Source organism: Rhinatrema bivittatum, chromosome 8, assembly GCF_901001135.1.
Source record: "Rhinatrema bivittatum chromosome 8, aRhiBiv1.1, whole genome shotgun sequence".
Lineage (NCBI taxonomy): Eukaryota > Metazoa > Chordata > Amphibia > Gymnophiona > Rhinatrematidae > Rhinatrema > Rhinatrema bivittatum.
The window spans coordinates 268,192,793-268,219,999 of record NC_042622.1 but is presented as its reverse complement, the minus strand read 5'-3'; the positions used below and the strand labels follow the sequence as shown (position 1 = coordinate 268,219,999).

At 48.4% G+C, this 27,207-nt stretch overlaps 1 protein-coding gene across 3 annotated transcripts in view; it reads left to right on the top strand.

Annotated features, from left to right (window-relative positions):
- CERS4 (ceramide synthase 4) overlaps nt 1-27,207 on the top strand; it is a 183,451-nt gene that overhangs the window by 127,490 nt on the left and 28,754 nt on the right. For all 3 annotated transcript variants that reach the window (XM_029610800.1, XM_029610801.1, XM_029610799.1), the window contains exon 6: nt 2,548-2,598. In XM_029610800.1, coding sequence (XP_029466660.1) covers nt 2,548-2,598 — 51 coding nt within the window. The remainder of the gene's footprint in view (nt 1-2,547; nt 2,599-27,207) is intronic.

Below are 27,207 nucleotides of genomic sequence, written 5' to 3'. Positions count from 1 at the left end.
CAATGCCTCATCCCGCCCTCCCGGGCCCCATGCACACGCCAGCAATAACCAGAGTCATGCAGTAATGACAGGGAGGGGGTGACTCGTGGCACGAAGGGCACCTTTCATCCCAGCTTACCTGCTTTGTGACAGCACATCTGGATTGCACGGTAGCTTTCAGGCCAGATGGGGACATGGATAAGTAACTGCAATCCCCAAGGGACCCTTTGAATGTTAAGCAGGATCAGGCCCGATTAAGACTTGGGTTTTTTTTACTGTTCTCACTGTGGTGCCGAAAGGTTAAAGGGGACAGCATCCTGGGTACTTAGAGGTCTCTAAAACGCTCAAGGTAACATGAGATTATTCAGCTGCTTAACTGCAGCTTGTATTTTTAAACCTATTTCCTGTTTGTATTGTTAATGTGAGCGTGGGGGCCGTGCTGCAGTAGCTGATGCTTGGGCAGCACCCTGCGGCATTTTAACAGCAAGGCGCTGAGCGGTGTGTTTCAAGCGGACTATCTTATCTGCTCACCTTTACGCTGATAGGCAAGGGTCAGAAGGTTTTCAGATTCTCCTTCTGTTTACCAGCTTTGTGGTCGTGCTATTTAATCCACTTAAATACCAAGAAATAAAGGGCCAGCAAACCTGAGAGCATTTTATTGCAAGGATCTGACTCTTTTTTTTTTTTTTTTTTTCCCAAGCGTCGTCTTCTCTGCATCAGGTTAGTGCAGAATGGTTCCAAGGCAAATAGTGTTGGAATATAGAAAGAAATTATAGGATGGACCAAATTGTGAGTTTATATTTCTGGGTTTCTGCCTTCTCTGGTTCTCAACCAGTTGCTTCAACCACTAGGTTGAGTGCCCCTCCCATATTCGGGCACCTGCGCCCTCCAGTCCCTTTGCACTGGCCCCAGTGCAAGCAGTGGTAACTCTGGAAAAACTGTTCACTGATCCACTCGGTCCATGTGACGCAAAGCTCTGACCCTGCCACTTGATCGCGGGCTTTTTCCATCTGTGCCCCTGCAGTAAGAGCTCATCCCCAGGTGGCGGAGCTGAGAACGGATGAGCAAAGCGCGGGCCCAGTGGATTTCGTGAACAGAGGGCAAGGTCAAGAGAGTTTCCGGGGCCAGGATTGCAAGCATGAAACCCACAGCCACGAGCTGGGGCGGTTTTCCTGTGAGAAAATCAGGGGGCCTTGTCATCTTTGCCTAAGGATCTTGTTACCACAGTTTATACCTGTGGGAGAATGAATCCCTTAGGCGTTTCAGCCATCTCTAGAAGATGGATCCCTGTGGTGTTAGGTCTGTGAGGTATAAAAGATATCACATGGGGAAGTAACGCCTTGGATGCTGCAGGCCTGGAACAGTTAATAAGGTGCAAGTTCCTGAGACCTCAAATTGATGAGTATGGCCCACCAGTTGGGTTACTCGTGAATTAGGTTCCAGTTGGTGGGGACTGGAGTCCAGCATTGTATAACTTTATGGGAGGACCAGAAGCCACGGGATAGCTCAGCCGATCAGAAGGCGGGATCCCCAGAATACTATAATCACAAGGACACCTTAAAATCTCTCTCTCTCTTTCTCTCTGATAGGAAAGTCCCTTGGTGAAAATGAGCACACGGTACATGGTTAGATGACCACATTCCCTGCCCCAGAGCTGAGTTTACCAGTAGGGTGGTGGCAGATTTTGCCCTCTCCCCAGGTCTGCCGACTCGGTGCGCTTGTAAGGTGGTTCCAGGGAGGAGGCCTCCCCCCGCCCCCCATCTCATGTGACAGGGACGGGTGTAAGATTTTGGCCCCTGTAGGTGCCACGGTGATGCTCCTTCGAAGCTGTGCTGGCACACGGGCCTGGAAGCGAAAATTGGTGCCTTCAGAATCTGGAGCCCCGGGGCAGTTGGGCCTGTGCCCTACGTGCAGGCCCAACTGCCCCGCGTGCTGACACTGAAAGATAAATCACACCCCGTCCCTGGCAAGCCAGGCAGGAGTCGAGGCCGGGTGGCCTGATCAGGGGCCTGGAAACCACGTGACGCTGTCTGGGGTGTTAATGAGGGTGAAATCAGCGGGAGTAATGGGTTGCAGGAAACTGCATCGTTTTTAAGAGCCCCTTTCGTAAAAGAGGTCCCGCAGGGCCATGCCACCGACTTCCTGCCCCCGCGTATTCACCTAGTGCATATTTGTAATGTGTTGGGAAAGGGGTGAGCGTGTCACGACCCCTCCTCGGGGACAGTCCTGCTTCGCTCCCATTACATGCAATGGAATTGTAGCTCCTGCTATTCTTGCAGAGGTTGGAAGTAGGATTCCCATCGCACGGGTCGGGAGGAAAAACCTGGACCAGCTCAGCCTGCCCTCTTTTGACACGGAGCTGGCTGGTCACTGTTTTTTTGGGGGTTTTTTTGGGAGCGAGGGACCAAAAGATTCACAAGGTCGTAAACCCTGACCCCCGATTTGGATGGTGCTCCGAAGCCGTAACTCAGATACTCGTTGTTTTATGACTGTAAGCCTGTGACGCTAGGCAGACAAGAACCATGCTGTCTCAAATTATTTCCAACATCCCCTTCTCCTTCCTTACAGAAATCCTGGTTTTGGGACCAAAGAGAATTCTGGGTGGGATATCCCCAGCAGGTGAGTGAAATGCACTTCTGAACATGGTCCCCTTTACCCATGGGAGGTCAGGGAAAAGCTCTTCAACCTTGTCCTCCCCAGGCTTTACAGGCCGCACACAATGCTATAATACTGGTGTCGCGCTGATGTAGCGCTGGTGTAGTCTCGGTGGGGGTTGCTCGCATCACCGTACAGCTGCACACACACACACACACTGTGAGACGTGTTTGCTTTGAAATGTGAGGCTTGGAGCAGGAACAAACACGTCGCTCCCTCCCTGGCGCTGCTCCAAGCCCCGGCAGTGTTTGATCCCACGCACTGCCTTCCTCCCCCCCCCCTCCCCACTCCCCCCCATGGCTTTATGTCCCTGGAGGCCCGGCACAGGGGTGAAGAAGACATGGGAGCAATCTCCAGCCCCGGCAACCGGAAGGCCAAACGTGTCGGGAGCAGGTGAGGTGAAGGCCTGGGGCCAAATGTGGACATATCACTCTTAAAACCCCTAAGCCTTATTGATAGGTAACAAAACAGGGACTCTGTGCAAACTGTACGCTTCCAACCATAATCCCCTGGGTGGGTGTAATCTCATTACTCACGTACACATTTTGTACTGTAACACGGTTTGCAGGGAAAGCAGGCTGAGCGCGTCAGCGTACAGCTTTGTAGGGAGAGGCTTGTAAATCTCTTGGAGACACAGTCGCCGTATATAGAGATGTACAAAATACATTTCCCCTCCAAAACAAATGAAGCACTGGGAGCGAGACCAAGCGTGGAGAACGGGTGCCAAGGCCCAGGGACTGCTAGGATTGCAGCAACAATAGCCAAGCCGCTGAAGGCTTTCTTTGTGGCGGGCGGGCATGAAAAGTGAGCAGCGAGAACTTGTACTGATGCCATGGCACAAACTCAGCTGCGGGCTGTCTCATCCCCCCCTCCCCCACCTCCTTCTTCATCTCCCACACATCTCACCCCACTCCCCACTTCTCATCTCAACCGCCGGTGCTGCGGCTGCCCATCCATTACCTCTTCTTTAGTTGGTTGTGCTATTTTTTTTTTGTAAAGGCAAGAGCTGTCCCTCTCATCTGCGAGAGGTCCGTGCCCGTATGCCGAGCAGTGTTTCCACCCCATAATAGCAACTGGCAGTAGGAGATAAAATTAGTGTCCTAAAGTGCAGTTCTCGGGACATCCAAGATCCCTTCCATGCCCTTGCTTGAGGAAGACCAGGGCCGTGACTGGCAGAAGACGTCAGAGGGCCGTGTGCAAGGCTCTCGCTTGGCATCATCATCCATGGCCCTTTTCCGCCCTTTTCCTTATATGGTGGCTATGGAAGGACCCCGTTCGTCCGGGGACAATGGATCTGTAGGATGAGCAGCACTGGGGTGTGGAGAATGATGGATCTTCCCACATGTTTTTTAAATGGGGTGAGGGACTCGGCTTCACCTAGGTTGCATGGAGATCTTTCTTGTTGCCTGCACTCCAGTGCTGCTTAGGCTTGCATACATCTGTCAGGTCACTGCTCTTGAAATCCTTCAAGCTGCTTGCCTGTGATTGCTCAATTGTTTGGGATGCAGCTGGATCTAGAAAGAGTTAAGCGGGTACTACAAATCAGTGGCGTAGCCACGGGTGGGCCTGGTTGGGAAGTGGCCCACCCAATTTGGGCCCAGGCCCACCCAACCGGAAGAGGTCTGTTGGAGCAATGCTGCCGTGAGATCCCAGCCCCATGGCAGCAGAAATAGGGCTTTGGCTGTACCTAATGAAAAGGCCATGCGTGTTTGTGGGTGAGAATAGGAGCTTGAATGTGTGTATGTGTGGGTGAGAATGGGAGCTTGAAAGTTTGTATGTGTGGGTGAGAATGGAAGACTGGGTGAGTGTGGGGGTTCGAATGGGAGCTTGAATGTGTGTGGGTGAGAATGGGAGCTTGAATGTGTGTATGTGTGGGTGAGAATGGGAGCTTGAATGTTTGTATGTGTGGGTGAGAATGGGAGACTGGGTGAGTGTGGGGGTTAGAATGGGAGCTTGAATGTGTGTGTGTGTGGGTGAGAATGGGTGCTTGAATGTGTGTATGTGTAAGTGAGAATGGGAGCTTGAATGTGTGTATGTTTGGGTGAGAATGGCAGCTTGAATGTGTGTATATGGGTGAGAATGGGAGCCTGGGTATGGGTCTGTGTGTGTATAAGAATGGGAGCCTAGCTTGTGTGTGTGTGTATGATAGAGCATGTTAGAGAGAGAGCTTGTGTGTGTGTAGAAAATGTGAGCTTGTGAGGGGGGAGAGCATATGAGCTTGTGTTGTGAGGGTGTCTGTGAGGGAAAACGTGTGAGGGAGGAAGGAGAAAAGAGACATTGAAAAGGAATTAGGAAATGAGCGACAAGGGAAAAATGGGAAAAAGAGACTGGGACCAACTGATTAGAAATATACAAAGAACAGACAACAAAGGTAAAAAAAAAATATTTTGAGATGTTAGCAATTGGTATATGGCCTGTAAGTTACACCAACATACATCCAGTTCCTTAATCTTAAATGATGCTCACAATATATTACCATCAAAATATTAATTTTAAACACATGGCCATCATCATAGGCTTCATCGTTGTAGCTTCCGCTTTAGGATTCAGCCTTATGCTTAATTATAGGTCACAACTGATGAATCTATATATATATATATTTTTTTTAAGTCGTCTTATCATATGCAACAAATAAAATGTTCATCCCATGGAATACTTAACTTTCTTAATGTGCACCGATACATCCATTGAACAATTGCTGATAGTCGATTAACTCCAAACCTTTGCTTTCACTCAACACCAACGCTCTGGTCTCCCGACACGGGACCGTGTTTCGGACTGCTTGTCCTTTTTCAAGGGTAATTCATTGTGCTAGCAAACGTGGCGGCATGGCGTTTTCTTCCTTTTGATACATCACCCATACCCAGGCTCTCATGCTCACCCATATACACACATTCAAGCTCCCATTCTAACCCCCGCACTCACCCAGGCTCCCATCAAAAGTTTTATTAGTGATTGGATATGATTGTTTTCTATCATTGTGCATTTATAAACTGCAGTACATATACAATAAATTCTGATTAATAAGGAATTTTTAATGCCGGTAAGCGCTTGAACTAAGGTAAAATGTTTTAAAGTTTCATGCTTGATGCATAATGGCTGTTGCAAATTACTTAGAAAGCCATTCTAGGGTGCAGTATATGACATTATCAATAAGAATACAACTGGTAGGTCTCAGACCTGCATGCCTACAGCCCACCCGTGTTAACCTTGTGCCCACCCAAAAAATCAGTTCTGCCTACGCCACTGCTACAAATAATGGATACTAGTGCTCCATTTAATGTTGTTGATGATATCATTGGTGACATAGACCCACTGCGTGAAGCAGTCGGCTCTTAGCATGCCTGGTGTTAGGCCTGGCTCGTGCCTGCTTCTGGAGTGCGTCACAGTGCACTTAAAGAAACCGAAAAGTTAACATTTCGGTAAATGTTTTAATTGAACTTGCTGCTGTTTCTCTTGCTGGCAGGGGATGTGCAGTGTGTCTGGTGCTCTGCCTGGAGAATAGCAGAGCAGGGGCTTCCTGCAGTAGGCACACAAGGTTGGCGCTCGTATCCTTTCATGGCACCCGCCCTCTACAGTTGGGCTGTAACCTGGTCCTTGGCATCAAGAGCCTAGCGTGCCTGGCGGATGTTCAGGTGCCTTTGGTCAAATCTGGCTGCCGTGTGGAAGGTGCCTGCAATTTCAGGGCTACCGGCCTACTTGCAGGAAATTAGCCCGGCTGGGTTCTCCTGGTGCCCGTACCCCCGGGGGTTGGTGAGGCCTGGCAGCGGAGCTCCCCTGTGACCTTGAATAACTTGCCGAGTGTCCTTGTGCTCAAACCTTATTATAAACTCTTTCAGGGAGGGAAGATTGCTTGCAGTGCGGAGGGCTGTCCTGCTTATAGCTGCCTGCTGGCAAGACGGAAACCTGGCTGTTATTAATTCAGTTTTATTTTTAAACAGACAGGATGAAGTCAGTTGCAAATAAATAAGATCTCATTTCCTGGAGGTTCAGTGCATAAGCCACAAAATTGTTGCTTGTGGGATCACATTGTGTGACTCTCTCAGGTGCAGGACAAAAAGGGAAAAGCAGGTTCACTGGCAGTGAAAAAAGGAAGAAAGCTGAGAACAATTATCCCTGTGTGTGAAAGGCAGTGGGCGGTTTCGCTGTTGAACAGCTGCTGTGTGGTGCTGGGAAGACAGTGCAGTTTATGAGACAAAGTGCAACATGCGACGGGGCAGCAGACTTGGCCCTCAATGAGCTTGTGTGTTTCAGCGGGAGTGTATGCGTGTGTGTGTGTGTGTGTGTGTGTGTGTGCGTGCACACACGCGCGCGCCTGACTGCGTCCACGTGGGGGCTTGACGGCCAGGGCAGCGTCCCGGGAAAACATTGCGGGCTTGCAAGAGAGAACCGGTTTGCTGCCAACGCCCTGGCGTTTACACTTGCTGGTGGTCGTGCCACGAAGTAGTGAGGCAGGGGGGGCCTACTAGTGTGGCAGAGCCAGAGCCGTGGTTCAGAGATCCTCTGTCAGTGTCTCTGGTTTTTTTTGTTTTTTTTTTTTAGTCCTCCCTCAGTAACTTCTGATCCATCTATCCAATTTAAAATTGTGTCCCAGAGAGTAGAGCTCCCCATGACAACACTTTCGTTCTGCCTTCGACATCCATGGCACTTAGAATCCTTCCTTCTTTTTATTTCCTCTAGGGAAATAGGCTAGTTAAGTTCGGTTGACATGTCAAGGGGGGGGGGGGGGGGCAGAGCACATTGTGATGTCATCAAGCATTTTGAAAGCTGCCCTGTTATTGGTTAGTGCCTTTGACCATCAGCCAACTCCCATTTCTGGCCTAGTTTCCTGCAGTGTTTAATGATGCAACGATTACTTGCACAGAGATTCAGGCGACGAACATGGTTGCCCAAAACGGTGCAAATTACCTTGCCAAAGCAGAACACTGTGCGGCAGTCACGCATCTCCAGAAAAAATATATATATAGCGGAATTAGAAAAGATACCGAGAAGGGCAACCAAAATGCTAAAGGGGATGGAACGATTCCCCTCTGAGGAGAGGCTGAAGAGGTTAGGGCTGTTCAGCTTGGAGAAGAGACGGCTGAGGGGGGATATGATAGAGGTCTATACCTTAATGAGTGGAGGGAATGGTTAAATGCAAATCGGTTCTTTACTCTTTCAGAATATACAAAAACTAGGGGGACACACAATGAAGTTACTGGGCAATACGTTTAAGACAAACAGGAGAAAATATTTTTTTTTTATTCAATGCATAATTAAACCCTGGAATTCGTTGCCGGAGGAAGTCGTGAAAGCTATGGGGCAGATTTTAAAAGGCTTACGTGCGTAAATCCAGGTGGATTTACGCACGTAAGGGGGTTTCGGCGCCGGGGCCTATTTTCAAAAGGCCCTGGCGACGCGCGAAAAGCCCCGGGACGCGTGTAAGTCCCGGGGCTTGCAAGAAGGGGCGGGGGCGTGGCCAGAGGCCTCCACACGGCCGCTGTGCTGGGGGATCGCGCGCTGGCAGTTGGCTGGCGCGCGCAAGTAACTTGTGAGATAAAGGTACGGGTGGGGGGTTCAGGCTGGGGGGGGGCGGGATAGGTGGGGGAGGGAACGGGGAAAGCCAGCTGGTCTCTCCGAGGGCTCGGCGCGCGCACAAGGTGCACTAGTGTGCACCCCCTTGTGCGTGCCGACCCCTGATTTTATAACATGCACGCGGCTGTGTGCACATCTTATAAAATCGTGCGTACATTTGTGCGCACCGGGTAGCGCGCACAAATATACGCCGCGCGCACACCTTTTAAAATCTGCCCCTATTGGCGTAACTGGGTTGAAAAAAGGCTTGGACAAGATCCTGGAAGAAAAGTCGATAAACCATATGAATGTGGACTTGGGAAAGTCAGCTGCTTATCTCTGGAAGAAGCATCACAGCTTCTACCTAGCCCTTGGGATCCTGCCAGGTTCTTGTAGCCTGGATTGGCCACTGTTGGAAACAGGATGCTGGGCTTGATGGACCTTTTGCTCTGACCCAGAATGGCAAATCTTATGCTCTTAGGGGCGGATTTTAAGAGCCCTGCTCGCCTAAATCCGCCCAAATTCGGGCGGATTTAGGCGAGCAGGGCCCTGCGCGCCGGTAGGCCTATTTTACATAGGCCTACCGGCGCATGCAGAGCCCCGGGACTCGCGTAAGTCCCGGGGTTCTCCGAGGGGGGCGTGTCGGGGGTGGGCCCGGTTGTCGCGGCGTTTCGGGGGCGTGTCGGCAGCGTTCCGGGGGCGGGTCGGGGGCGTGGCCGCGCCCTCCGGACCCACCCCCAGGTCGTGTCCCGGTGCGCTAGCGGCCCGCTGGCGCGCGGGGATTTACGTCTCCCTCCGGGAGGCGTAAATCCCCCGACAAAGGTAAGGATGGGGTTTAGACAGGGCCGGGTGGGTGGGTTAGGTAGGGGAAGGGAGGGAAAGGTGAGGGGAGGGCAAAAGAAAGTTCCCTCCGAGGCCGCTCCGATTTCGGAGCGGCCTCGGAGGGAACGGGGGTAGGCTGCGCGGCTCGGCGCGCACCGGCTATACGAAATTGATAGCCTTGCGCGCGCTGATCCAGGATTTTAGCAGCTACGCGCGTATCTACTAAAATCCAGCGTACTTTTGCTTGCGCCTGATGCGCCAGCAAAAGTACGCCAAATCGCGCAGTTTGAAAATCTACCCCTTAATGTTCACTCTGCCAAATCTCCCTTCTCCTAATGAGCAATTCCTTTGTTCTCACAAAAAAAAATAAATAAATAACATGGGTCTTTATTTTGTACCTATAAAAGAGGGGAAACTGTTTCTGCCGCTTCCCAGGGCTTGTGCGGCCTGGCTGAGCACCACTGAAAAATGACCTCTGAAGCGTGGCTCGCTTACGCTAACAGGTCCCCGTGCCTCCCTGCTTCACGGGATGGCCACCACCAGCTGTAAATGCCATGGCGCCAGCGGCAAACTGGTTCTGCCACGTGGGCGGTGATGCTTTCGGGGATACCACGCCGACCTTCAGCAGCACATGGATGCGGTCAGTCGAGTGCACAAACTCTTTAAGGGCCAGTCTGCAGTGACCTGCGCTGTCCTCCCCAGCACCACAGAAATAATGACCGTACAGGGCCAGTTTCTGTATAGAAAATGAGGATAAAACTGACCAGGAGTCTTCTTGGCAAGCAAGACCCGTGCATTAGTTCGGGCAATCTGTCCTTCTGTCAGGAAGAAAATCTTGGAGCCAGATTACGCGCTGAGCCCAGGACCAAGCACTGAATCCCAGGTTCATGGAGGAGCCTGGGACTGGAGAGCGGGAGATCTCCATTGCCAGGGATCCCAGGACTGACAGTCGGGTGCTTTGGGTTTTTGCAGGCTACAGGGTCCTTTTATTGGACTAACGCAAGAATTCATGGGAAACGTTCTGACACGTGCGCTGGCAAGCACCTGCAAGGTCCCATGTTTGGACGCGACCCGCACGGCTGCAGAAGCTCACGTGCCATAACAACTTTTGATTTCTTCCACTGGCCCAGTAAATGGTAGCATAGCAATGTAGTAGGCGATTTCGGAAAAAGACCATCCAGTCTGCCCCAGTCACTACAGTCTCATGCTAACAAGTTGATTTTAAAAGCGCTGCTCATGCAAAAAAATGCCCCCAAATGTGCAAGCGTGTTTTAAAATCTGCATACCTATGATCACAAAAGCCGACCAGGTCCTATGGAAGACACATGTGCTAGCTGTGCTCTTAAAATTAGGAGCATAATTACATACGTGCCTGTAAAACATACGCACGTAACTGCTTGCATAATAAAACATTCCAGCTTATCTTTGCTCGTGCGCCGATAGGTGCGTGCAAGGGTGCACACGTGCTCGTTTTAAAATTACTGTCCCGGGGTACGTCCCAGCTGCCAGACACAGAGCGTGACTGCCTGCAGTCTTTCTCCTGACCCAAGACAGCCTTTCTGGCCTTCCTCCCTTAATTTGGGACATAACCTTGGGCTGGCCCAGTCGGAAGCTTTCCTTCACTTAGTATTTTCTACAGGATGCTGGCTGTGTCAGGGTCCCGGTGGCTTCGCTGCAGAATCCCCTGCAGGGGCTGCAGTTTGATTCCTGCTGCCCCTGACAATCTTGGACAGATGAGCACTGAAGATCCTCCCTTAGGTTCCCCTCCACCACCCTCTTCTCGCACGTCTGTTGCAGCCTGCTCCTGGTCACCTGGGGCTACACTCCAGTGACTGCTTTGTATGAAGCTGTGTGAGGATGAATTAGGGTCACCACCTCACCCCAGGTCAGCTGAACAGGCTCCTCCAGTCCTGGTTTTACCCCCACTGCCCGCGTGGATTGGTAGTTCTGCTTTTTTCCTGTTGCTCGCCCTAAGAAAATCAAAACTACCAGGTCATGTGTGCAATGGGGCAAAAATCAGGACTGGATCAGGCTGTTCGGCCAAGCTGGGATGAGGCGGCCACCTTAGGCTGAATAAGATCATTTGTAGGGTGACCATATAGGCCTGTACCAGAAGGGACAGGCTGATCCAGTCCTGGTTTTTGCCCTGTTGCATGATGGACTTGTAGTTCTTAGGAAAAGTAGGGCCACAGGTTCTTGCAGGCAGCGCTCTGAGAGGTGCCTTGGCCTTCGTTCACAGGCTGTTGAGTGAGTGGTTCCCCCCGTAGTGACCCACGCCCTCCCCTCAAACCCAGCCTGGCTTATCTTCGGCCAAGCGGCATAAACAGCAGCTCCCTTCAGAGCCCCGGCACCAGCGCACCCCTGGGTGCTGCCGTGGCAGGGCAGTCGGGCGCTCCTCTGTCCAGGATGCCTTCCCTACACCTCACCAATTCTGGTGTCATCCATGCAACGGAAACACAGCCTCTCTCCACTACTGGGCGCACTGTGAAATCATCGAATTCAAAAGTGTAGAACCCTCTGTTCTAAAAGTCACAGCGAGGTACAAAGACAACATACGTTACAAATACATTTAAAACAATGACGGACTGGAATAAAATGCAAATTAACACTTGAATAAAATTGAACAGCCAGTTACAAAACATTGAAAACAAATAAACGAGACTGCGACTAATGCTAGCAGAGTGCCTGGGCTCAGTCAGAGGTGCAGGAGGCAGACGGACCCTCGCCACACACAAATGTGCAGACAAACACTGCAGTGGAAACCCCAAGGAGCCAGACTCTGCATGCAGCACAAAACTGGAAACGGTTTCAGCTCTCCCCCCCCCATTCACAGCTGCTTCCCTCCTTGCTTGGCTCTCCCACTGCAGAAGAGGAGGGGGGGGGGGGAGAGGTAGAGTCAGGGTGGAGGGGAGAAGAGGAGGAATCTGGAGCTGTAAATTGGCGGCTACAGAGGGAGAGGGCTGCGGGTATGAGAGAGCATTCAGGATTGGGGACAGGAGAGAGAAAGGGAAGGCTAGAGAGGGAGTGAAGATGTGAAAGGGAGCAGCAGGACCAGGGTGGTGATAGAAACACGACTCACTCTCATCCCATAAAAACATGAGAAGGGCCCTGCCGGGCGAGACTACGATCCATCAAACCCTGCCTCCTGTCTCTGACAGTGGCCGTTCCAAAGTGCAATGACCTGGCAGTTCCCATAAAGCAGATCTAATGTCCGTTGCTCACTCCCAGGTGTAGCAATGGATTTCTTTACAAAGCTGGGGGCCAGTTTAATGAGGTGCGTTCAGCAGAGCACATAGTAGTTTTATCCTTGGCTGTACATAAATCTCCTGAGCACAAATGTTAATCCCAGTGCAGCAAGGAGTTTTGCATACAAAAAAAATGTTATGTGTAAAACTGTGCATCCTGCTTAGCGCCATCTCATGGAAATATCATGCAAATGAAGGCATTAACTATTACACACACACAGAGACACACAAACACCCCCCCTCAATGCAGAGAAATACTCAGGTTTAACTCAGATTTTCTTACTGCTGGAAATTTTACTCCTGGTCAGAGATGGAGTAAAGTTCCCAGTGCTTGTGTCGGTCTACGGGCAGACACCGGCAGCTGTAATTGGCTGTGACGGGTGGTGTGAGCCCTGTGTGCTGCAGCCTCGTAGGCGAAACTACGGGGCCCTATGTCAGCAACTGGCAAACACGCCCTGTAGCGGGTCGGGCCTGGCGCTTCACCTACACCAGCCGCCTCCTCCCGCAGGTCGAGCCCTTTGGGTTTCCGGCAGCCGGCGGGGGCTTCAACGGGTCCCCTGGGGCAGTGACCAGAGCAAGAGTGCAAGGGCGCGCCGGGGTCAGGGCAGGCGGCAGACTCTCATGGAGTCAGAGGCAAGGCAAGGTCGGGACAGGTGGCGGGCGATCGTGGCCAGGTCCAAGCAAGAGGTCAGAATCTGGAAGCAAGGCCAAGGGAGACAGACACACACACACAGAAGACGATGGACAAGATGAGACGAGGCAAGGAACACCGGGACGCTGTAGCAACACGCACACTGCTGCTAGGCCGGAGACCCACTGCTGAGGCAGTGCTTCGGTGCCTGGCTGAGCCTTAAGTACCCAGCCCCGTAATGTCCTCAAGAGCTGCCGGCTCCTCGGGTTCCCGAGGTGGCCCCTGTGTGGCGCATGCGCGCACCCCAAAGGACAGCCTGCAGGGAGGGGGGAAGGCTGGCGGTGCTGCTGGCAGTGTCCTGCCGCACGGGGGAAGCAACAGCAGCCTCCAAGCCCTGCTGAGGGTCCGCGCCTCGGGAGGGTGAGCGACGCTGGTCGGGATTTGTGCTCAGGAAACATTCTTTGCGAGCACAAAGCATGATTTCTGTGCATAAATACCCTTTCTCCGCACTAAAATTGCTCTCTGTGCTGAAAACAGCTTTGTGTGCACAAATCATATTTTATGCAGACACATCATGCTTTGTGTGCACAAAAGTTATTTATGTGCACCAAAGATGGATTTTGTGCACATGAAGCATTTATGAGAATCAGGAGGTTCCTCCGAGTTTAGAATAAACATTCAGGCTGTGCTGAATGACATTTTAGCTGGGGTTTACAGGCATATTTTCCAGGCTACAGTACACTTTTTAAACTTCTTTTTAATAATAATTTTATTGACATGAGATAAAACAAACATGGCAGCCTCAGATCATCTTTCATAGTTGTACGTGTGAAAGTCCAGTTTAGACAGCACAATATGAGATACTGCATCCCACCTTTTTCGATCTTTTTTTTTGTTTCCTTGTTTCAGTTTTCCCCATCCCTGTAGTTGCACACCCATGCCACATTCACCCCTTCCATGCAACGTTCATACTTTGCAGACACAGTATTAAAAGCAGGTATCTCAGGCCTAAGAAATGCCCAGCTAAAACAGTCCGTTTGAATTTAGCTTAAACACTTTTTTCCCATAAAGAAACGTATCCCTGAAGGTGCGTGTTTCTCTTGCCAGTTAAAAGTCTTTTTCTTTCAGCATTTCCACCAGTGCATTATGGTGCATCACCCGTTTCCAGACTCCAAAGGAAGGGGAGGTTCATCACTGCGCCAACAAGTTAAAAAACACTTTCTTGGCCAACGTGAGGGAAACAGCCTCGGTATAAACCTTTGACCACCACTTGGTAACTTAGTTTCCCTATTAAATAAATGATTGAGCTCCCCCCAAAAATTTTCCAAGCATGCACATATTCTTTTTGCCAGAAAGGTCGTGATTTACGACATTCTATACACATACGACATAAATAATCCCCAAGATGTTTGCATTTTAAGCATATATCAGACTCCCACAAGCGCATCTGGACGCCATGAACCCTATATATGTATACTATGCAAAACTTTGAATTGTATTTCTCTGAGATTTACAGGTATAATGTAAGAATAGATGATTGGAAAAGCATGCATGATATCAGCTTCGTGCAATTCAAGCCCTGAACCCTATATATGTATATACTATGCAAAACTTTGAATTGTATTTCTCTGAGATTTACAGGTATAATGTAAGAATAGATGATTGGAAAAGCATGCATGATATCAGCTTCGTGCAATTCAAGCCCTGAACCCTATATATGTATATACTATGCAAAACTTTGAATTGTATGTCTCTGAGATTTACAGGTATAATGTAAGAATAGATGATTGGAAAAGCATGCATGATATCAGCTTCGTGCAATTCAAGCCCTGAACCCTATATATGTATATACTATGCAAATCTTTGAATTGTATGTCTCTGAGATTTACAGGTATAATGTAAGAATAGATGATTGGAAAAGCACGCATGATATCAGCTTCGTTCCATTCAAGCTCTGAACCCTATATATGTATATACTATGCAAAAGTTATTGTATGTCTCTGAGATTTACAGGTATAATGTAAGAATAGATGATTGGAAAAGCATGCATGATATCAGCTTTGTGCAATTCAAGCCCTGAGTCAGCATTCCATTCTCTCACTTATCTGTCCAGATGAGATGAAGTGTTTTGTTTATTCAAGAGTCGTACCCTGATTTTATTAAACTTGGGAATGGTTTCAAGAAAGGTTTCAGCCTCATCTGAAAAAAGTAATTTCTTCCACAATTCCTTTATACAGATCTTCAGAGCAGCTACGCCAAAAAGTTATTAGTTGGTATATCCCACTGGTCTTGCAGATTTTGGAAGGAGCTCATACAGTAGCCCGCCTCCAATACCAGTGCGCTGGAGGCAGGCTACTTTTCCATGGGCCACCCTGTATATTGCCAAAATAGGTGTATCAGATGTCCAAGATGAAAGCCCCCTCTGACCCATAAACGAAACACTGGTGCATCAAGCCCAGCAGGGAAATCCTTATTGCCAGTAAAAAATAGAAAGGAGAAACATTGGCTGGTTTATGTTCCTTGCCTTTGTGAAAGCCCCCAACCAATATGAATTAAGATGTAAATTATGAATAGAGGCCCTAGTGAGATGAACTAAACTTATGCTTTTATATGGACAAGCCCTTTCTTCCATTAACCTCTCGTTGTCACATTTGTTATGGGATAGTAACATAGTAGTGATGGCAGAAAAGGACCAAATGGTCCATCCAGTCTGCCCAGCAAGCTTAAGTTCCTTGTATGTACCCAGATCAGTCCAGACTCCTGGGGTTTTGCCTCCCTGCCAGCAGATGGAGACAGAGACAGTTTCACTGACACTAATCATAACCCAGTGTGCCACCTGCAGTCTCTCAGTATTTCTCGCCTCCAGCAGATGGTAGTTGGTGTTAAAACCTGCAGTCCGGAGCATATAGAAAAAAAAAAGAAAATATAGAAGAAAAAGAGACGAGAGCTCTCCATTTCCTCCCAGGGGGTTGTTAGGTCCTGGTGAGGCCATCCCCCCCCCCCCCCCTGGTTTGAGGCGGACAAGGAAAGGGTTGGTGACCCTTGACGGCAGCTCACTTCTAGGTTCCGTGGGGGTGTATATCTGGTGACCCAGAACCCTCATCCCCCACGAGGCAGCATTGGTTCCGCTGGCAGCTCTGCATCTGGAGTCCTGTCTGTGCAGGGAAGTATTGAATTTCTGTTCCTCTTTTGTTCCGGGGCTAGTTACAGCAGTGGATGCAGTTTTAAAGCTTGTTTGAAAAAAAAAAAAAGTAAGAGCAAGTGGAATCATTGTGCTGTCACTCAGGGCCCTGATCCTGTTTCAGAACTGATTACCTGAGTTTTTTCTAAGGTTCAGATAAATGGAGTGGCAATAGCGGCTCGCTGCTCGGGCTGTGTGGCAATGGCACGAGGCAGACAGTGCTGTTTGTGTGCAGACTCGCGGTCGTGCCTAAATTCAGACGGCTTGTATTCTTTTGCATCCCGGCGAAGCCCAGTGCTGGATAGACGGCTAAACAAGCCTCACGGGTGACGGGGTCTAGCACTGAGGCTTTCCTTATCAGCGTGGGAACGGTGACCATTTTCGATTCCCTAACAGCATCGGTGGGAGAGGCAGAGGAATCCCCTCCTCAGCTATCACCGGCAGTTCCCTGTCCCGCAGAGGTGCAGAGAGGCACTTGCACTAAGGAGGAATCTCTGGTTCTGGTAGAGGTCTTCTGCTGGTTTTAATTTGCTTATGCACAAAGCTTGATTAATGTAACAGGCAGCGGGGCATGCTGGCTATCGGCCCCACTCTCCAGAGATTCTCGGCCGGTCAGGAGGCCTGAGCTGTTGAGAGGCTCTTCAGGCCTTCAGAGATGTTGAACAGATCCGGGCCTAAACACGCTGAAGGTGCAGGCAGGCTTTGCTTAGCCGCGTGGTAGGCCATGGCGGGTGTTCTTTCCCACACGCGTAGGCATGTGTGTGTGTGCGCATTTTTGCCATGTGGTGGTTGCATGAGCAGGGTCTTGTATGAGTAAGGCCGCCGTGTAAATTTGAGCGCATACGTCTGCGACTTAGACTTGAGCGCGTATTTGTGTAGGTACTTCTGCGCGTAAGACTGCAACCTAGACTAGAGTGCATATTTGTGCGGGTACTTGTGCATGTACAACTGCAGCTTAGAGGAGCATGTAATTGCGCATATACTTGTCCACATATGATCGCGACCTAGTCTTGCGTACGTATTCGCGCGCATCCTGGAGGGATGCGTGCATATGCCTAGGTGGTATTGGTGTGTATGCAGGAGGCTGCCTAGAGCTGAAGTTCAGGAGAGCTAGGCATCGGAGATGATCAGGTCCAAGCTTGCATCTGAGAGCAATTCAGTCCTTATTCTCTGTTTGTATCAGCACTGTTTAGATGCTCAAAACAATTTGCCTACTACAGATTTTGACCATGTTGGGACATCCCCTTGGCCTATGGTGTCTCTGAAGGGGAGTGCAGTTGAGTTCTCCTCCTCCCTTATTCCCGATGGCAGAAGCTTCCCTGAGAGAGACAGGTTGGAGAGAGCAAGGTTGGGCCTATGGGCTCCAGTATAGATCCATCCTCCTTCTGGGTGGAATGTGTCCAGGGCCTGCAGATCTTTCTGCAAGGGTGCCCAGTGAAGGCAATGCAACCTAGTATGTAGGGATTGCATGCTCGGGCCTCCCATTTGTCAGTCACAGAGATTACTTCTGAGATTGTTAGCTCAGACCCTGAACGTGCTCAGTGTGGCTGAAGGTCAATTTAAGTTAAGCGTCCTGCTTCTTTTCCCCCTGTATCCAATTCAGGTGTTATTTAGCCTTCAGTGGAATGCCCCAGAGGCAAGTTTTAAAAAGGGGGGAGAACCAATTTTCCTATATTCCATCTATTTTGTGGTTCTAAAAAATTTTTTTTGGTTTTTATTGGATTTAAAGAAGATAAATGCAGGGTTCACTGTTTCTGCATTGAGATTCTGAGATCCAGCATAGCAGCAGTATACAAGGGAGAGTTTTTGGCATCTCTCGACTTGACAGAGGTGATTCTGCACATAGTCATCATGTCGGAGCACCAGAGATTCCTAAGGTTCATGATCCTAAGGGAACATTTTCGGTTTTGAGCCCTTCCCTTTGGCTGGCGAAGGCTCTGTGTGCATTTACCAAGATGATGGTAGTGGTGGTGGTCGCATTGCAAAAGGAGGGTGTGTTGATGCATCCGTGTCTTGATAACTGGCTCATTCATGTGAAATCAGAGGACCTCTGTCAATAATCAGTACAAAAGGTACTGATGCGCTTGAAGTTTCTAGGATGGGTGATGATCCTAGCAAAGAGCCATTTAGCCTTCTTTCAAACTTCTGGGAACTCAGTTTGACACACTGGTGGAGAGACTATCTCTCCTGTAGAGAGACTGCTGAAATTGCAGAGTCAGATTCAGCATAGAAACATAGAAATGACGGCAGAAGAAGACCAATAAGTCCATCTGCCTAGCAAGCTTTCACACTTATTTTCTCATACTTATCTGTTACTCCGACCACTGAGTTCAGGACCCTTATTGGTAACTTTTTGATTCTAATTTCCTTCCACCCCCGCTATTTATGCAGAGAGCAGTGTTGGAGCTGCATCAAAGTGAAGTATAAGGCTTAATGTTTGAGAGTAGTAACCGTCGTATCGAGCAAGTTACCCCGATGTTTGTATACTCATACTGCTCAGATCAATGCCTTGTTAGATGTTGTCTGGATGTAAGTCCTATTTCTTCATTCCCCCCTGCCATTGAAGCAGTGAGCTGCACTGGATATGCATTCAAAGTGAAGGCTTAATTTGTTAGGGGTAGTAACTGCCGCAATAAGCAAGCTACTCCCACACTTATTTGTTTACCTAGACTGTGCAATTCAGTCCTTGTTGGTTGTTGTCTGAATATAAATCCTGAATATAAATCCTCGTTTCTTCATTCTCCCTGCTGTTGAAGCAGGGAGAATGAAGAAATTTCCAAGTGAAGTATCAGGCTTAATTTGTTAGGGGTAGTAACTGCCGCAACAAGCAAGCTACTCCCATTCTTATTTGTTTACCCATGTTTACCCATGCTTATTTGCTTACTGTGCTACCTTATTGTTTGTTACCTGAATGCAAATCCTCTTTTCCACATTTCCTCTTGCCATTGAAGCATAGAGCAATGTTGGAGTCGCATTCATCGTTTGAACGTTTATTGAATAAGGGTATTAATCACCAGGTAGTAGCCGTCATTCCCGCAAGCCATCCCCATACCTCTTCTCTTCATTCCCATCCTCCAGGCTTTATGGATCGACAGTGTTTATCCCATGCCCCTTTGAAATCCTTCACAGTTTTGCTCTTCACCACTTCCTCCAGAAAGGCGTTCCAGGCATCCACCACCCTCTCCGTGAAGAAATACTTCCTGACATTGGTTCCGAGTTTTCCTCCCTGGAGTTTTAAATCATGACCCCTGGTTCTGCTGATTTTTTTGCAACGGAAAAGGTTTGTCGTTGACTTTGGATCATTAAAACCTTCCAAGTATGTGAATGTCTGTATCATATCACCCCTGCTCCTCCTTTCCTCCAGGGTGTACATATTTAGATTCTTCAATCTGCTAGAGCTTTCGGTGCCCAACGTCTGGGACTGTTTACAGGTCCTGGGCTCTATGGCATCGATATTGGAATGAATGCTTTGGGCATTCGTGCATATGTGGCCTCTGCGGGGGGCTCTTTTCTCCCACAGGAATCTGTTATTGAAAGAGGTTCATCTTCTTCTTCTGTTAGAGAGGGAAGCCAGGGACAGTCTCATGATGGCTTATTTGCACCAATCTCGAGTGTGGTGTGGAATTGGAGGTTCCGAATTGGGAAATATTCACCACTAATGGAAACCTTTCCAGATGGAGGGTGGTGTGTCAAGATCAATTGGTGTAGAGCCAGTGGTCGAAACAGGGAGGCCTCATGATGTTTCAATTGGTTAGAGACAAGAGCGGTGCATTTTGCATTGCTTGCCTGTCTGCCTCTGTTTCGCAGCCATCCAGTATGGATTCTATTGGACAACCATCAAAACAGAATCAAGAATGAAGCAGTGGCTCGAGAGGCCCTGGACTTGATTCTCTGGTGAGAGCAGCACTTGGAATGGCTGGTGGAGTCTCGCATCCCAGGAGTGGGCAGCATTCATGCAGATTTTCTCAGTCAGAGAAAGTTAGCCCCCTGGAATGGGAGCTGTCAGAGGCAGCAATGTGTCTCATTCACTGAAGATAGGGGTATCCCCATATAGACTTAAAGGCAACCAAAGAGAATTCCAAGAATTCGCAGTTTTACAGCTGCTGAAGAGAACACGGTACTGAAGGAATAGATGCTCCAGTGTTGCCATGGATGAAGGATTCTTCTTTGTCTTCCCTCCATGGCCTCTAGTGGACAATGTCTTATGGCAGATAGAGAGCATCCGGGCATTGTGATCCTGGTAGCTCTAGAGTGGCCACAATGACCATGGTTCCCAGATCTGATCAGCACGGGCCATAGACGGGCTGCTGAAGTTTGGATAGCAGTTGAATCTTCTCTACAAGGGCCTAATATTTTTGGGTCAAGCAGTTCACTTCTGTCGCGCAGCTTCACTTCTAAGAGGAGACGACTGAGATGGAGGGGATATTCCGAAGAAGTTATTTCCACCTTAATGCAGGCTAGGTGATGTAGGGAGAAACCTCATGTTTAACCACTGAAAGCACCCAATATGAATCATAATAGCCAAAGAGGGATGCAGACAAGTATGCTGACAGGCCCAAAAGCACTGTCACAGCTAAAGAAAAGAAACTTTGTCCAGATGAGAACTTTAAACCAGAACTGAAGGATATATATCAAGATCTGCCTGTTTTTAATCTTCTGTGTAAATAAAACCAAGGCAGAGGAACAGTGTAGCAACTTAAGCTCATAAGCAGAAATCACAGACCGGCCAAGGGAAGTCCAGAGGTCAGAAGGATCCCCATACTTGGATGAAGGGGGAGATTTCTGAAATGGAGAAAAAGCTGACATTGCTGACAGCCTTAGTGGCAGGACCCTCCCCCCTTGAAGAAAAGGGGAGGGGGGAAAAGACCTGCAATGTGGCAAAGACCTCCACCCACTACATGATTATGCACAAGCTTATACATACTCCCTTCTGAAGAAGAGGGTGGCCACCCCTCCCTGTCTATTGGAATACCAAGAGAGACCACACTTTTTTTTTAAAACTTTTTATGCATTGGCACAAAAAGTAATCCATGTGTTTAGAAACTGCACTGCAGCCCAGTTCCTAAACACACAGGTTAAAAATGCAGTAACGCTAATGTTTGCTTTTCAAACTGAGATCCTTGGCTTTCTCACCCAGGGCAATATCCTGCTTATTTGAAAGCACCTGAGCAAGACCGGCTGACACACCTCCCCTGCCCTGCCCTGCCCGTGTTTCTGGTGCATGCAGGGAGATCTTTCTCTGACAGCTCACGGAGGTGGGAAAACAAAACACTATTTATTATAAATAGGGCTTCTATTTTTAGGAGTTCGTAAATGATAAATGTAGGGGGGGTTTCTCTGTTATACTGCCATAACAGAACAGTGCTCAGGTTCCTCTTCGGGAGCCAGTCTGCTCTCCCCCACCGCTCCCTCTCCGTACCAGAGTGCCCTCCATTCTCTCCCCACCCCTGACCCAACCACTGTCAGAACCCCTACCCCCCTCTTCCTTCTGGAGCCAATGTGATAAAACTGGAGTTGAATTTCAGTGCGGATTTCACTTAGGGCACACGTTAAAAACAGGGGTCGCCCCCCGCAGGTTGCAGCAACGGGATGCAAATCAGGAGTAAAAAAAAAAAACCCATACGCATGCTAAAATGCGTTAGCCTGAAAAATCCATACCAAACCCAAAAAAAGTGCTTTAAAACAGGAGTAAGGGCTTGCAGTTAGGAGGAGGGTGGCCAGAATGAGCTTGCCTACAAGATTAACCCTGGGCATCCCAACGTGGGCAGTCTGACGCGCAAGGCCATCCGGGCAAGGCATGCCGAGTGAAATGAAAAGGGTAAGCTCTCTGGGGCGGGCAGCCTCACCTGGACAGTAAGGGCCGGGCAGCCCTAATAGCTGCAGTTGCCCGTTCTTGCTTTCCCTTGGTATGCCTTGCCCAAATGGCCTTCTTGCAAGATTGTGCCAAGTTGGGATAATACCCAGTACCAGTCTCGCATGCGAGGTCATTTTGTTCGCACTCCTTCCGAGGTCAAGCAGCCGCCTCCTTGCCCCTGTTTTGAAGCACTTTTTTTGTTGTTGTTTTGGCAGGGATTTTTCCAAGTGCGGGTTTTCGGGTGAACTCCTTGGCCTGCGGTGGAATAAACGTTAACTCACATTTCTGGTGGCCGTGATGTTCGGTTGCTGGGCCCATGTGGTGGTGTCTAGCTGTTTCTACTACACTGGGTACAGAAATAAAAGGAGTTTGGCCACCAGAAAAGGAATTTGACTCTTACCTCGGACCAAAGAAGGAGTTCCTGTCCATTTCTGACGTGAGCTCTCTTGGGCTTGCACCCCGGCTGTACGAACATAAGCTCTCGGGGGAAGGTGTCTTCAGCTGAATGGTATACATTGGGTGTTGTGCATCTTGTCTTTGATACACTTGTTCAGCTGTAGGTGCTGCCCCAGGGAGCTTGTGCATGGTTAAGCTGTAGGTTCCAGCTCCAGAGAGCTTACATTGGACATGTAAGTCTTTCCCGGGTCTGAGGTGCTGCGCCAAACTGGGCACAACAACAGACAACGTTAGCCACCGGAGATGTGAGTTTACTCCATCTCAGACCCAGGAGTTCAATTTCCAATGTAAGCTCTCTGAGGCGGGCACCAGTCACAGCTTTTCTTTGTTTTCCTGAACAGCTGGACAGAGCGCACATAAGGCTACGGTGTGTACTGTTCAGCTGTCGGTGCCTCTGCTTTGTTCATCTGGCTGTAAGGTGCCTTCCCCAGAGAGCTTACCCTTTTATTTTACTTAACATTACTCGTCAATTCTTTTCCGTATAGCATTATATCAACCTTCGCCGTAAGCAAAGTCACTGTCCCCTCCCGATCACCAACTCTCCCTTCTGCCTCCCCAGTTTGCGCCGTGTTGTCATGGACTGGCTCTACAATCTGCGCGGCTTTTTAAACTCTGATGTCCAGCTGGGCGTCCACCTTTTGGGAAATCGCAGCAGCAAATTTCTCCATCAGTTTACGCAAGTTTTCAGTTTTTTTTCCCCCCAACGCGGGCACATCTCGTCGTCAGAGCCGGAGTCGTCCTCAGCGTGCTTCTTAGCCGCTTCCTGCTGTTTGGCCTGCTTTCACAGCTTACCGGTGTTTTCAGCCCAGAGTCAGGGGATAGACCCCCTTGGCAGCTTCTTGAACAGAAAACAGGCCTTTTTTCGGTGTCGGTTAAGCAGGATTAAGAGCCGGATTTGTTGAGCTTCAGTGGGAGCCGAAACGTGCGGCTGCCTTCCTGCTTAGAGCATCACCAGAAGTGCCTTCTTTGACATGAAACTTGCATGTACCTGTGCTAATCTTAGCGCTAGATTTTACTCCTGCAATAATGCGTATTTTTTAGGAGTTAAAAACCCCTGTTACATACCACAGTTAACCAACTCCAGAAGAATGCACTAAAGCAGGAGTAAAAACCTGCGCTAATGTTAGCGTCCCTTGTTACATCAGCCCCTCTGTCCCACCATCAGCTCTGATGCAGCGCCACTAGGAACGGTGGAACCAGGAGGAGCAGGAGGAGGCTGGAGGCCCATCAATTGCTAAAGTTTTTGTCAGCAGAAAAGACAGAAAAACAGAGTGGAGACTCCAACTTAGACAAAAGGAAGGGTGCGAGACTACTGAGGACAGGGGTTAGGTTTAACCTGTAAACATCTGTTTTGTTTGTTTGCATTGAGCAATGTTTTATCAGTTAAAGCCTAAAAACCAGAAGCCCTAGGAAGAAAAGAAATGCCATGCTGGGTCAGATCGAGGTCCCTGGAGCCCGGCATCCTGTCTCTGACAGTGGCTAGTCTGGGTCACAGGTACCCGTCAGATCCCCCGATAGTTGATCTATATCTTATCTCTCGTGCCCAGGGCTTTGCAAAGTCTACCTGGCTAATAAACATTTATGGACGTTTCCTTCAGGAACCTGTAAAATCCTCTTTTGAACCCCTCTATGTTAGTTGCTCTGACCACGTCCTCTGGCTACAGATTCCACAGCCTTAATTATAAGGCGTCTACAAATATAAAAGGAGCTCGATCATTTTGTGGTAGGATGGCTGAGGATTCAAGTGAGAATTTAAAAACAAAGACATAAAAGGGGATTATATAACAAAATAGGTGCTGGGGCCGGGCCCAGTGGCTCAGTGAAAGTGCTGTGCAGAGGGGCCCCCGGGTTAGCTGGAGCTGGGGAGGGAGTCAAGGTCATTAACAAGGGTGACATCTGGTGGCCGGAATTAGCCCATGCTGTAGGGTCCTGGAAGGACTCTGGTGCATGGCTCTCAGCCACGGGACTGTCTCTACAATGACCAGACTAGAAAATAAGGAGAAAATCCTCAGGTAGTTGCGAAGGTAGGCTCATGGCACCAGAATCCCAGCACTTCTTCAGCTGAGCAAGAAGCAGAAGGGAGAACTATCAGGCTAGAAACAAGGTACTGTTGACAATTGGCTCTGGCTCAGCATCTTCTGAGGCCAAGGCTCGATATTTGCCAACGTCTAGGGCACAGATGGCATGCAAAATGGAATTCCCACTATTTCACTGTGTACTCAGAGGACAAGAAACGTAAACACAGAGCATCGGCCTGTATAGACGCCAGGCAGCCTAAAAGAAGCAGGAAAACATCCAAAGGCTGTTCTTAATTATTTATTCATTCTGTATTTAGCTTAGGCCTTTACATTGGTAGCTCAAGGCGAGTTACAGTCAGGTATAGTAACTATTTTGCTGATTTTCATTTAAGGAAGTCCTTGATCCAAACTGTCTGGCAAGCACTGTGCAATCTCTTTTGTTGCTGTCGTTGACTGAAACATAAATTTAACCCATCGCCTGTGAGCTTGGGCACGTCCAACACTGTAAATTTTGTGAACTTTGAAGAAAACAACAGATTGCCAACATTTTTAATATCGCGTTGCGGGCAGAAAACCTTTGAAAGAAAATCGACTGTCAGTAAAGTCTCTAGTTTTAGCAAAGTTATTTGCTTTATCTTCTTGCCATCTTCTTCATCGACAGTTTGGTGAAGAGCCTAACAAAAAAAAAAAGACTAAGTTGCTTTTTAGGGAACTTTCCGTCCTGGCACCTACAGAAGCAGCCATGTTGCCAACCGAGTCACAAATGACAATGAGCGAACACTAACATATCCCTCAGGCTACATCGCACCCCTCTGTGAAAAGCTGTATCAAACATTAGCACATTTAAAAGGTCACCCTTCCTCCGTCTCTCCTCCACACTGGCAGGTGAGCGGCAGGGACCGCAGGATAACAGCATGGGGAAGCACTAAGCATGACCTTCCAGCCTCCGTAGCTATTTTATTTATTTATTTATTTAAAGAATTTATATACCGGGGTTCCTGTATAGTATACATATCACCCCGGTTTACAAGGAACCATAACTATCGCTAAGGAACCGTAACTATCGCTTCATTTAGCGGTTTACATTGAACATTTAGTGGTTTACATTGAACATTTAGCGGTTTACATTGAACATAGTTAATTTGAGAAAACATAATAAAACATAAATAAACATAAATAAACATAAAATAGTTAATTTGAGAAAAAGTATATAATATGGTTAACCAGTTAATAACTAAAAGGCAGGTTAAAAAGTAAATAAGTAAGTAAATAACATTGAACTTGATAGAATCTGGTAACAGGATAAAATATAGTGTTGCATATGCTTAAGTACAGTTTCGTGTTAATTTCTTCAGAGAGATATAAGCTGGGGAAGATACGGAGGATATGAAATGCCTTTTTTCTTGCTCATTAGCTCTATGGGAATGCTTGTTCGAACAACCAAGTCTTAAGTTTCTTTTTAAATGTAGCGTGGCACGGTTCAAGGCGAAGGTCCGGAGGGAGCGAGTTCCAGAGAGAAGGGCCCGCTGTGGATAGAGCACGTTTCCTCAGGGAGGATTTCGCCTGTTGTGTGGTTAGTCTGTACTGATATGCGCTTCTAGTTGGTTTCACTGATGTGTGTAGCTGAATTTGAAATGTTAAATTGAGTGGAGCGATATTATGTAAGGCCTTATGTATCATCATTAAGGACTTGAATTGGATCCTGTATTTTATCGGGAGCCAGTGTAGATGATGCAGGATTGGGGTGATATGGTCTCTTTTTTTGGCATTTGAGAGAATTCTTGCCGAGGCATTCAGGACCATCTGAAGTGGTTTTGTGGTGCATGCTGGTAGGCCAAGGAGGAGAGAGTTACAGTAGTCCAGTTTTGGGAGTATGATGGCTTGTAGAACCATGCGGAAATCTCTGTACAGAAGGAGTGGTTTTAGTTTCTTTAAGGTTGTAGTTTAAAGAAACATTCTTTTGTTGTGTTATTGACGAATTTGTTGAAGCTGAATCCACCGTCTAAGATGACTCCCAGGTCCTTTACTTGTTGAGAAAAGGTATCCGGACTTTGGTTGGCGTTCGGAGGAGTGGATGGGACATAGTTTTCCGGTGCTATAATGAGGATTTCAGTTTTGTTTGTGTTTAAGACTAGGTTGAGGCTGGTGAGAAGGTTGTTGATAGCTGCGAGACATTTACTCCAGTGTGACATGGCTTTGTGTAGTGTGTCCTCTATAGGGATGAGGATTTGTATGTCATCCGCATATAGGAAGTGTATAAGCTTGAGGTTGGTGAGTAATTGGCAGAGAGGGAGAAGATATATATTGAAGAGAGTCGGGGAGAGGGATGAACCTTGCGGAACTCCCCTTTTAGATTCGATGGCACGAGACTCTTTGTTATTTATCCTGACCTTGTATGATCTGTCCTCCAAAAAAGATTTGAACCAGTTGAACGCTGCTCCTGTAATGCCAAAGTGCGTACCATGATGAAAGAGAAGCCATGGGGCCAGAGAGCATATAAGAACATATGAAGTTGCCATACTGGCTCAGACCGAGGGCCCATCAAGCCCAGCATCCTGTTTCCAGCAGTGGCCAATCCAAGTCACAAGTACCTGGCAAGTACCCAGACATTAAATAGATCCCAAACTATTATTCCTTATTGATTAATAGCAGTTTATGGACTTCTCCTCTAGGAACTTTTCCAAACCTTTTTAAACCCAGTTACACTAACTGCAGTAACCACATCCTCTGGCAACAAATTCCAGAGCTTTATTGTGCGTTGAGTAAAAAAGAACTTTCTCTGATTAGTCTTAAATGTACCCCATGCTAACTTC